A 12,095-nucleotide genomic window follows, 5' to 3' on the forward strand; every position below is an offset into this window, starting at 1 on the left:
CAATTTTTTTAATGAACAATGGAGGCTGCAAAGAAGAACGTTGTAGGTGGGATCGATCGGTGTATTAGCGGCTAAGTACAATACTCACAGCAACACAACAAGGACTACTTACTACGCCTAGCCGATGCTTGCCGCCAAACCCACGGATGAAGTCCTTCGTCGCGCCGTCGATCGCTGGAACGCAGGTGAGCACGGCTGTTGATGAGCAGATGAGGGCTGGCTGGTGTAGGTGGAGCGCTAATGTTTTTATCATAGTTCTGTGAGGTCCGGTTGCTAAGTTGCTAAATTAGCCTTAGCGTCGTTAGCAACAGCATTGTTAAGCCTTACCAGGCTGAGAATTTTTAACCGTGTAGTTACATGTACATGGTTTAATAGTATTGTTGATCTTCTGTCTATCCTTCCAGTCAGGGGTTTATTTCTTTTGTTTCTATCTTCATTTGAGAACGATGCTAGCACGTTAGCTCAGTAGCTAAGTGTGTCACCGATGTATTGTCTTGGAGATAAAAGTCACTTTAAATGTCCATTACGCGTGCTCGACTCTCATTTTCAAGAGGATATAGTATCTGAGGTGGTTTAAAATACAAATCCGTGATCCACAATAGAAAAAGGAGAGAGTGTGGAATCCAATGAGCCAGCTTGTACCTAAGTTACGGTCAGAGCGAAAAAAGATACGTCCATCATTGCCTCTCAAGTCCTTCACTGTAACGTTCCTCATCTACAAATCTTTCATCCTCGCTCAAATTAATGGGGTAATCGTCGCTTTGTCGCTCCGAATCTCTCTCGCTCCATTGTAAACAACGGGGAATTGTGAGGAATACTAGCTCCTGTGACGTCACGCTACTTCCGCTACAGGCAAGGCTTTTTTTTATCAGCGAGCAAAAGTTGCGAACTTTATCGTCGATTTTCTCTACTAAATCCTTTCAGCGAAAATATGGCAATATCGCGAAATGAACAAGTATGACATATAGAATGGATCTGCTATTCCCGTTTAAATAAAAAAAAAATCATTTCAGTAGGCCTTTAAGGTATTCATGTGTGATTTCCACAAGCGTCTGTACAGACGGAAGGAGAAACACGGGCGTGTCTGGATGACTCACCGCCATATTTCCAGTGGTTAGCTCCGAGTTACGAAACCGCTTTATTATGGAGCTGGCTGTGGCGCGTTCTTTCTGACGTCACTTCCTGTGTGGGGCGCGGTCTTTCTGACGTCACTTCCTGTGTGGGGCGCGGTCTTTCTGACGTCACTTCCTCTCCGAACTCAGTTTGTAAACGATCAATGAGTCCATGCAAAACTAAGAGCCGGAGATTCAAGAAATAGACGGCGCACTTACCCGTGTAAAAAATTATCTGAGGAGGGGGACCTTAAACGATGGTTTAGTGTGGCTGAAACGGGGCTAAGGCTAAATAATTATTCGTTTAAGGGGTGATCCGGCTTAGTGTAGACATAGCCTTCGATGATAAAAACTACATCGTATAACGGAGTTATTAATCTGATGTTCCAATTTAAAATCATTGTTGAACTTAAAACCAAGATTTGTAACAGTGGGTTTTAAATAAGGCATCAGGGGGTCCAGGTCACTGGGGGGAGCATTCTGTTTGACTTTTGAGTTAAATAAGATAATTTCTGTCTTGTTCTCCTTTAAGTTTAGAGAGTTTACCACCAACCGTGCTTTTAGGTCCTCAAGACAATTTAAAAGTGATTTTTAACGTGTCACTTTTTTTTAAAATGGACATACATTTGCGTATTATCCGCACAAAGATTATGTTTTGTCACTTAACCTCTTAAGGCCCAAGCTGTTTGTTTACATGCTTTTTTTAATTTCTCTTTGCTATTTGGGCTTATTGGACCCTAATTAGAATAAAAACTAAAAATCATCTTTTGATATGATGTACTTAGTCCATAAGTACACAAACGTGTACTTCATGTGTAGTGACATGCAAATTTGTATTTTTACACTTTTTTTTCTCCATATTCCATTGTATGTTATACTCTTCTGACACCACCAGATGGCAGCATAAGTGTCCACATAAGCGGCCATAAGACCCCAATTCAGTAGTGTACACAATTTTGGAAATAAGAGCTAAAAGGTGCTGTCCACGCATGTGGCCACTAATGCCTTTTTAATGCACATTTTGGACAATAGCAGCTAACTTATCACTTCATCAGCAGGAGGCTCCGCCCCAAAAAGCACAACATGTTTGTTTTTCCATTCATTTGTCATCCATTTTTGTTCAAAATATATATTTCAGAAAATAAGAAACAAACACAACCTAGGATGCTAACGGAATGTTGTAACACGCGCAATAAGCCACGACGGCTTTAACGTGGACGCTAAATATCCGAGTTCTGCTAGTGATTAGGCTCATTTCGAGTAAACACAACAATTTGTGAGGGCCAGTTGGCCGTCTGAGCCGCTCAACATCTGCTATGAAGTCGTGCATGGCAGTGCATCTTATGAGCGCGCCAGCTCTAAATATCGCTCTGCACTATTGCCACACACGCTCACAAACGTGTGCTTATATCGGGGCAATTTGAACCCGGGAAAATGCGTTGAAGTCATGCCTAAGAGCCTCCACGGAATGAGAGGGACCCTTCCCAGCAGTACAGTTGAGGTTGTACCATTTTAGTGTTGTTGACGAATACATTGAAATATTTAGTGTACAGGAGCTAGTTGAAGTACAGTACATTTCATCTCAATTCAAATTCATCCTCACTTGTTTGCCATTTAAATATAACATTTAGAGCGGACTCCTCCGCTGTAGAGGTTAGATCTAAATATTGTGTTGGAATATAGTCATATTTAAATGGATCAGAATTTTGTTTAAAGGCCTACTGAAATGATTTTTTAAAATTTAAACGGGAATAGCAGATCCATTCTATGTGTCATACTTGATCATTTCGCGATATTGCCATATTTTTGCTGAAAGGATTTAGTAGAGAAAATCGACGATAAAGTTCGCAACTTTTGCTCGCTGATAAAAAAAAAGCCTTGCCTGTAGCGGAAGTAGCGTGACGTCACAGGAGCTAGTATTCCTCACAATTCCCCGTTGTTTACAATGGAGCGAGAGACATTCGGATTGTGGGTGTCTGCAACAGATTACTGTAATTGGATTTACTGTATTTCTTATGGGAAAAATTGTTTTGGTTTTCCGCACCATTCAGGTTTTGTCTGAGCTTTTAGAACAGATTACTAACGACACGATATACCACTGTGTATAGATTTTGTATCTAATCTCATTAGTACTCATTAGTGTGTATTTAGATGGATGATAGGGTAGTGATTGTCGTATAATTCACTCTAACAGCTGTTTATGATAACAAAACTATTTTATTTACAATTTATCACACAGTTTGTGTATTCTTGGATACATCATCACTTTGATAAAGAAGGGGAGAAACATTATTGAATTAAAAAAAGAACTTGTGGCATTTGAAAAAAAAAAAAAAAGTTTTCAATAAATGTAAAAGTGATGTTAAATGTTCTTTTACTCATTTTTTTCATCATCTATAGCAGTGTTTTTCAACCTTTCCTGAGCCAAGGCACATTTTTTTCATTGAAAAAATCTCAACGCACACCACCGGCAGAAAACAGGAAAAAAATGAAACAGCCGATATTGATGGTAAAAAGTTTTTCTCGCAATTGTTGGATATGAATTCAAACCATGTATCACTATAGCTCTTGTCTCAAAGTAGGTGTGCTGTCACCACCTGTCACATCACGCCGTGACTTATTTGGAGTTTTTTTTGCTGTTTTCCTGTGTGTAGTGTTTTAATTCTTGTCTTGCGCTCCTATTTTGTTGTTAGAGTTAGAGTTAGAGTTTGAGTTCATTTCGAACATGCAAGCATACAACATGATACATCACAATTTCCAGTTTCTCTTTTCAACATGTTCGAAAAGGAGTAGGAAGAAGCAGAGCTTATTTAATCCTACCCCTTTTCTTTACATAACAATTGCTGAAACTTTTTTATTCACTTCCTGTTCTCAATTTATTCACAATAAACTCCATAGGTAATCACAATACAAATAAATAAATAAATAATAGTAAGAATGTAATAATAATAATTGGTGAAGAAAGTCATATTTAATATGATGAGATAAGTAAGATTGATTGTCATGTCATGTACGGATGTGCTTTGTGGACGCCGTCTGCTGCTCCACACGCTGTAAGTCTTTGCTGTCGTCCAGCATTCTGTTTTTGTTTACTTTACAGCCAGTTCAGTTTTAGCTCCGTTTTGCATTTCTTAGCGGCACTCGCCTTTTGTTTATTTTTGGTTTAAGCATTAGATACCTTTTTACCTGCGCGCTGCCTCCCGCTGTCGTCTGCACATTGTAATCACGACAAACCATGTTCCCGACATCTACAAAGCAATTAGCTACCTGCTGCCACCTGCTGATATGGAAGAGTATTACACGGTTACTCTGCCGAGCTCTAGACAGCACCGACACTCAACAACGGCACATTTGCGGATTATAATTACTGGTTTGCAAAAAATATTTTTAACCCAATTAGGTGATATTACATTATCTCCCACGGCACACCAGACTGTATCTCACGGTACACTAGTGGTTGAAAAACACTGATCTGTAGTACCAATATATGTACATGTCCTTATTATATGTATGTCCTTATTTTTTAAGGAAAAGCACTGTACTTTTCAATGAAGATAACTTTAAACTAGTCTTAACTTGAAAGAAATACACTCTATACATTGCTAATGTGGTAAATGACTATTCTAGCTGCAAATGTCTGCTTTTTGCTGCAATATCTACATAGGTGTATAGAGGCCCATTTCCAGCAACTATCACTCCAGTGTTCTAATGGTACAATGTGTTTGCTCATTGGCTCAGAAGGCTAATTGATGATTAGAAAACCCTTGTGCAATCATGTTCACACATCCGAAAACAGTTTAGCTCGTTACAGAAGCTACAAAACGGACCCTCCTTTGAGCGGATTGAGTTTCTGGAGCATCACATTTGTGGGGGTCAATTAAACGCTGAAAATGGCCAGAAAAAGAGAACTTTCATCTGAAACTCGACAGTCTATTCTTGTTCTTAGAAATGAAGGCTATTCCACAAAATTGTTTGGGTGACCCCAAACTTTTGAACGGTAGTGTATTTTGCACTGTTTTCTGCATGCAAACGTACATTTATTCTCCACAAAATGTTCTGTGTTAACATTTTGGGGGTCTACAACAGATTTACTGTATTTCTTATGGGAAATATTGCTTTTGTCTGAGCTTTTAGAACGGATTACTAACGACGCGATATACCACTGTATATAGATTTTGCATCTAATCTCATTAGTACTCATTAGTGTGTATTTAGATGGACGGATTGGGTATTAATTGTCGTGTAAATTACTCTAACAGATGTTTATGATAACAGAACACTTTTATTGACAATTTATCACATTCACACTGACATCGCCTGCTTGCCTGCACACTCTGTGTGCTACAATAGAACAATATAATGTTCCCATTAATATAATGGGATGCAGGTGTGCCTAATTAAGCGTCTGTTGTGTGAATGAATATTCCAGGTTTTCCCCCCCCCCCCCGTCCGAACGTCAAGAAGCTCGCGGAGGCGTCAGAATAGCTGGCGTTCCTGCACTTCCTTTCACTTTCTAGTTGCATGACATACATGACAACACACATCTGCACACAACATGGCCCGGGGACTAGAATCCACACGCAAAGGCCATGTGGAATTGTCTCCTGTCTCTTTTACTCATCTGTTTACTCTCCTATCCTGATTGTCAACATGCTGCGCGCCACAGGGTTCATTCCTTTTGCTGGGATATATCGAAACTATTCTCTCCGTCTCGTAACCGCCGCTTCATGTCGCAGTGGTGCCAGTGAACTGGTATCTGTTTCAGGGGTGGTGGTGGTGGGGGCGCGGCGCTGCCTGGAAGGGGGAGACGGGGTGATAGGGCGGGCGCTGCTGGGTTGGAAGAAAACTTGCGGCTGCCGTCTTTTACAGAAAACAGATGAAGTCAGGAGGGATGGTATGCTGGGAGCTTTTAGGTAGACCACAGCTCATTGGGTTGGATGACTTCTGGAGGTCTCACACCACACTTCATAAGTGGCGCCCTCTGTGGGCTGTGCAAGCATGCATGTAATGCAGATACCCACGTTTTGTAATCATTAGACAAATGGTCAATGATTTATAGACAAATGCCTCTGACATTTTGCCGAATGGCAGCCATGTTTTTCCACCAGTCTTGCCTAACTATCTGGGGACATCCATCCATCCATCCATTTCCTACCGCTTGTCCCATTTGGGGTCGCTGGAGCCTATCTCAGCTGCATCCAGGCGGAAGGCAGGGTAGACTAATAACTAAAGTTCCTTGGGTGAATAATGTAAACTCACTACACCGGTAATTTTATAGTTGTTAAAGTGCACATCATTAATGTTAATTAGGCAATATCACATGAGAGGGAATGCTGTTTTTTAATTTGAGCACTGCTGTGATTCGGTTAAAGATAATCATAACATAACATTCTCATATAATATGTTAATTTGCTTTCTTTAAGTAAAAAAAAAAGGTAAATCTGGCGCCTAGGGCGCCAGATTGGTTAGGGCCAGGCCTGCTGTTGGAGAGCAAATTGAGCTGTGTAAGAAATTTCAAATCAAATCAAATGAATTGAACGTGTGCCATCATATGGTGTTTTTTTCAGAAAAAATAACATCTTGGCAACAGAGTTTGGGTGCAAGTTTTGACACATTTTCACCCTTTTCTGTGCAGGACATAAACATGTACGTACGTGTACATGACTGTATGTGGTATGTTTATTGGAAAGAAGAATCATCCTTCCTCAACATATTTGGACCGTCAGAAATGAAAAAAACTTGGACATATTGTCTATTCAGCAATATCATTTTATAATTTTTCAGCTGCTGGATGACTTTAGGGGCTGATAAAACAGACTCAATTGATTAGGTGTCTGCTGGTGTTTTTTTCTTTCAAAAAACGTATTGTAACATTATACTATTATTATATCATACTAATATTATATTATATTATATTACACGGATGAATACGCTACAGTGTCGGGACAGCTCACTGCAGAGCGCGCGTCAGCAACTAAAAGTAGTTTCTATTGACCTGATTGCGATTAGATTACGGATGTGTGCTGCTAGTTCAACAACATCGCACACAGTTTGGAGAGCACAATCACATGAATGTGTAGGGAAATGAGTATTTCCATGGCCACAGCCAGTAGTAGGGATGATGTTTGATAAGAAATGATCGAGTTCGAGCCCATTATCGAATCCTCTTATCGAACCGATTCCTTATCGATTCTCTTATCGAATCCAGATAGGTTGTTGTATATGGAAAAAAACACAATATTTGGTTTAACAAAAGCTCACTTTTATTTTATAAGAACAAAACTAAAATAAATAAATATTGACTGTTATACAGTAACACAAAAACAACCTGTCTCTGTGATCACTATAGGTGTATAAATAATAATATAGTGTTGAATAAAATCAGTCCCTTGGGCACAAAACTGAAAATAATACAGCTCTCCAAAAAGTGCACTTCTGCTGCTATTGGAACATACTAACTACACACACAGGCAGACAGCTAACAAACAATCCAAGATGTCTAATAAAGTTCCAAAGCAGATTAATCCATTTAGGCTCTTTATTGTTGTTGATCTTGCTTTGTCTTTTCCTATCTTTACTTTTGTCTTGCACTGGACTGTTATTTTTATTTTTTTTAAACTGAAATACACACAATGACAAATGTATAAGCTATGCGATTCAATTAACATACTGAAATGTAATACACAATATGTAAATATTAGCTTCACACAAATATACAGTACTATCATCAAACAAATACTTCTGAGTGTTGAAACTATTTCGATGGTGGAAATACACGACTGGCAGCCATTTTAAGTCCTCAAAACATCCATTGAAACAGTGCACAAAAATCGTTTTTCAATAAACATCTTAGTTTTAAATTGAAACACTTTCCACCTTAATATTGAGTTACATAAACAAGTTAAACAGTTTACTTACAGACTTATCTTTTCCAAGGCTTGTAAGAGCTAACACAACTTGTCTACTTCTCAATTGTCTCAATTAACTGACGTCGTCAACCCGGAAGTGCCCAAACTATTGACGCGTAGTATTTTCATATCGCCACAAGGTGTCAGTAAGAGTCTACAATCAAATGGGCATAACATTGCCCATTTGGGATTCGTTCCCAGGGATTCGAATAAAGAACCAATTCTTTTTCTTTACTATAGTGGCCTCGATAACGGGAACCGGTTCTCAAAGAGGGATTCGAGTCCATGGAATCGGTTCTTTTCTTATCGAACAACCGGGAGAATCAGTTTCGAACATCATCCCTAGCTAGTAGTCCACGCAAAATCCTCATTTAAATAATACGGTGTGCACCAGTTATCAAGTGCACACGCAGTCTTAGTAGATCACACGCAATTTTATAGTTTGCACGTCGTCTTAGAAGATCAGGCCTTTGGTGTTACTTCTATCACTCTGACGTCAAAAGGAAAATATCTTACTGGTTCTCCCGTTGGGCCGCGGGGCCCGTCTTTGCCTGTGTTCCCAGGGGGGCCTCTTGCACCTGGTGGGCCAGGGGGGCCAGGAGGGCCAGCAGCTCCAGCCTGGCCTTGGTCACCCTGATGAGGAAAAACAGACGAATGAGGTTTGGAAAGGACACAACTAACATACTTGGGAGCATCTCTAAGGTGGACGCGTGTAGAAAAACAGGTTTGCTTTTCTTTATGGACACTGAGAACGATCAGAAAACAATCAAAATCTCTCTTACTACAAAACCCAAAACCGGTGAAGTTGTCACGTTGTGTAAATGGTAAATAAAAACAGAATACAATGATTTGCAAATCCTTTTCAAGCTATATTTAATTGAATAGATTGCAAAGACAAGATACTTAACATTCGAACTGGAAAACTTTGTTATTTTTTGCAAATATTAGCTCATTTGGAATTTGATGCCTGCAAGATATTTAAAAAAAGCTGGCACAAGTGGCAAAAAAGACTGATAAAGTTGAGGAATGCTCATCAAGCATTTATTTGGAACATCCCACAGGTGAACAGGCTTATTGGGAACAGGTGGGTGCCATGATTGGGTATAAAAGCAGCTTCCATGAAATACCTCAGTCATTCACAAACAAGGATGGGGCGAGGGTCACCACTTTGTCAACAAATGCGTGAGGAAATTGTCGAACAGTTTAAGAACAACATTTCTCAACGAGCTGTTGCAAGGAATTTAGGGATTTCACCATCTACGGCAGGAGTCACCAACGCGGTGCCCGCGGGCACCAGGTAGCCCGTAAGGACCAGATGAGTAGCCCGCTTGCCTGTTCTAAAAATAGCTCAAATAGCAGCACTTACCAGTGAGCTGCCTCTATTTTTTAAATTTTATTTATTTACTAGCAAGCTGGTCTCGCTTTGCCTGACATTTTTAAATCTAAGAGAGAAAAAACTCAAATAGAATTTGAAAATCCAAGAAAATATTTTAAAGACTTGGTCTTCACTTGTTTAAATAAATTCATTATTTTTTTTACTTTGCTTCTTATAACTTTCAGAAAGACAATTTTAGAGAAAAAATACAACCTTAAAAATGATTTTAGGATTTTTAAACACATATACCTTTTTACCTTTTAAATTCCTTCCTCTTCTTTCCTGACAATTTAAATCAATGTTCGAGTAAATTTATTTTTTTTATTGTAAAGAATAATAAATACATTTTAATTTAATTCTTCATTTTAGCTTCTGTTTTTTCGACGAAGAATATTTGCAAAATATTTCTTCAAACTTATTATGATTAAAATTCAAAAAAAATATTCTGGCAAATCTAGAAAATCTGTAGAATCAAATTTAAATCTTATTTCAAAGTCTTTTGAATTCCTTTTAAAATTTTTGTTCTGGAAAATCTAGAAGAAATAATGATTTGTCTTTGTTAGAAATATAGCTTGGTCCAATTTGTTATATATTCTAACAAAGTGTATATTGGATTTTAACCTATTTAAAACATGTCATCAACATTCTAAAATTAATCTTAATCAGGAAAAATTACTAATGATGTTCCATAAATTATTTTTTTAATTTTTTCAAAAAGATTCGAATTAGCTAGTTTTTCTCTTCTTTTTTTCGGTTGAATTTTGAATTTTAAAGAGTCGAAATTGAAGATAAACTATGTTTCAAAATTTAATCGTCATTTTTTTCGTGTTTTCTCCTCATTTAAACCGTTCAATTAAGTGTAAATATCATTAATTATTAATAATAACATAGAGTTAAAGGTAAATTGAGCAAATTGGCTATTTCTGGCAATTTATTTAAGTGTGTATCAAACTGGTAGCCCTTCGCATTAATCACTACCCAAGAAGTAGCTCTTGCTTTCAAAAAGGTTGGTGACCCCTGATCTACAGTCTGTAATATCATCAAAAAGTTCAGAGAATCTGGAGAAATCACTGCACGTAAGCGACAAGCCCGTGACTTTCGATGCTTCAGGCGGTACTGCATCAAAAAGCGACATCAGTGTGTAAAGGATATCACCACATGGGCTCAGGAACACTTCAGAAAACCATTGTCAGTTTTTTGATTGATTGAACAGTAACTACAGTTGGTCACTGCATCTGTAAGTGCAAGTTAAAACTCTACTATGCAAAGCCAAAGCCATTTATCAACAACACCCAGAAACGCCGCCGGCTTCGCTGGGGGCGAGCTCATCCAAGACGGACTGATGCAAAGAGGAAAAGTGTTCTGTGGTCTGACGAGTCCACATTTCAAAATAGTTTTTTTGGAAACTGTGGACATTGTGTCCTACGGACCAAGGAGGAAAAGAACCATCCGGATTGTTACAGGCGCAAAGTTCAAAAGCCAGCATCTGTGATGGTATGGGGGTGTATTAGGGCTTAAGGCATGGGTAACTTACATATATGTGAAGGCACCATTAATGCTGAGGTTTTGGAGCAACATATGTTGCCATCCAAGCAACGTCTTGTTCATGGACGCCCCTGCTTATTTCAGCAAGACAATGCCAAGCCACGTGTTAAAACAGCGTGGCTTCATAGTAAAAGAGTGCGGGTACTAGACTGGCCTGCCTGTAGTCCAGACCTGTCTCCCATTGAAAATGTGTGGCGCATTATGAAGCCTAAAATAGCACAAAGGAGACCCCCGGACTGTTGAACAACTTAAGCTGTACATCAAGCAAGAATGGGAAAGAATACCACTTCTCCTCAGTTCCCAAACATTTACTGAGTGTTGTTAAAAGGAAAGGCCATGTAACACAGTGGTAAAAATGCCCCTGTGCCAACTTTTTTGCAATGTGTTGCAGCCATTAATATCTAAGTTAATGATTATTTGCAAAAAAAAATTAAGTTTCTCAGTTGGAACATGAAATATCTTGTCTTTGTAGTCTATTCAATTGAATATAAGTTGAAAAGGATTTGCAAATAATTTTTTATTGACCATTTACACAACGTGCCAACGTCACTGGCTTTGTATAAGGCAGCGCACCCATGTGACTTGATCCAGCCAATCAGAGAAGAATGTGGATGATAATATTGAAAAAAATAAATGAAAGTATTACAGTACAATTTGCCATACAAACAAATACGAATGCACGACATTGTACAATTTTTTTTAAATGTTCTTAAAATCTTGGTAGTGTTGGTAGCATCTCTAAGTGTTTACTGACAACACACATGCAAGCATACAACATGATGCATCACACATGCAAGCATACAACATGATGCATCACACATGCACACATACAACATGATGCATCACACATGCAAGCACACAACATGATGCATCACACATGCAAGCATACAACATGATGTATCACACATGCAAGCACACAACATGATGCATCACACATGCATGCATACAACATGATGCATCACACATGCAAGCATACAACATGATACACCACACATGCAAGCATACAACATGATGCATCACACATGCAAGCATACAACATGATGCATCACACATGCATGCATACAACATGATGCATCACACATGCATGCATACAACATGATGCATCACACATGCACGCATACAACATGATGCATCACACATGCAAGCATACAACAT

The 12,095-nt window shown here is 38.7% G+C and overlaps 1 protein-coding gene across 1 annotated transcript in view; it reads right to left on the bottom strand.

Moving 5' to 3' along the window:
- Positions 1-12,095, bottom strand: part of LOC133649231 (collagen alpha-1(XXIII) chain-like) — a 661,501-nt gene that overhangs the window by 36,049 nt on the left and 613,357 nt on the right. Inside the window, 1 exon segment of the mRNA XM_062046061.1 lies at positions 8,537-8,653. Within this exon segment, the coding sequence (XP_061902045.1) occupies positions 8,537-8,653 (117 nt within the window).

This window comes from Entelurus aequoreus, linkage group LG04 (genome assembly GCF_033978785.1).
Source record: "Entelurus aequoreus isolate RoL-2023_Sb linkage group LG04, RoL_Eaeq_v1.1, whole genome shotgun sequence".
NCBI lineage: Eukaryota > Metazoa > Chordata > Actinopteri > Syngnathiformes > Syngnathidae > Entelurus > Entelurus aequoreus.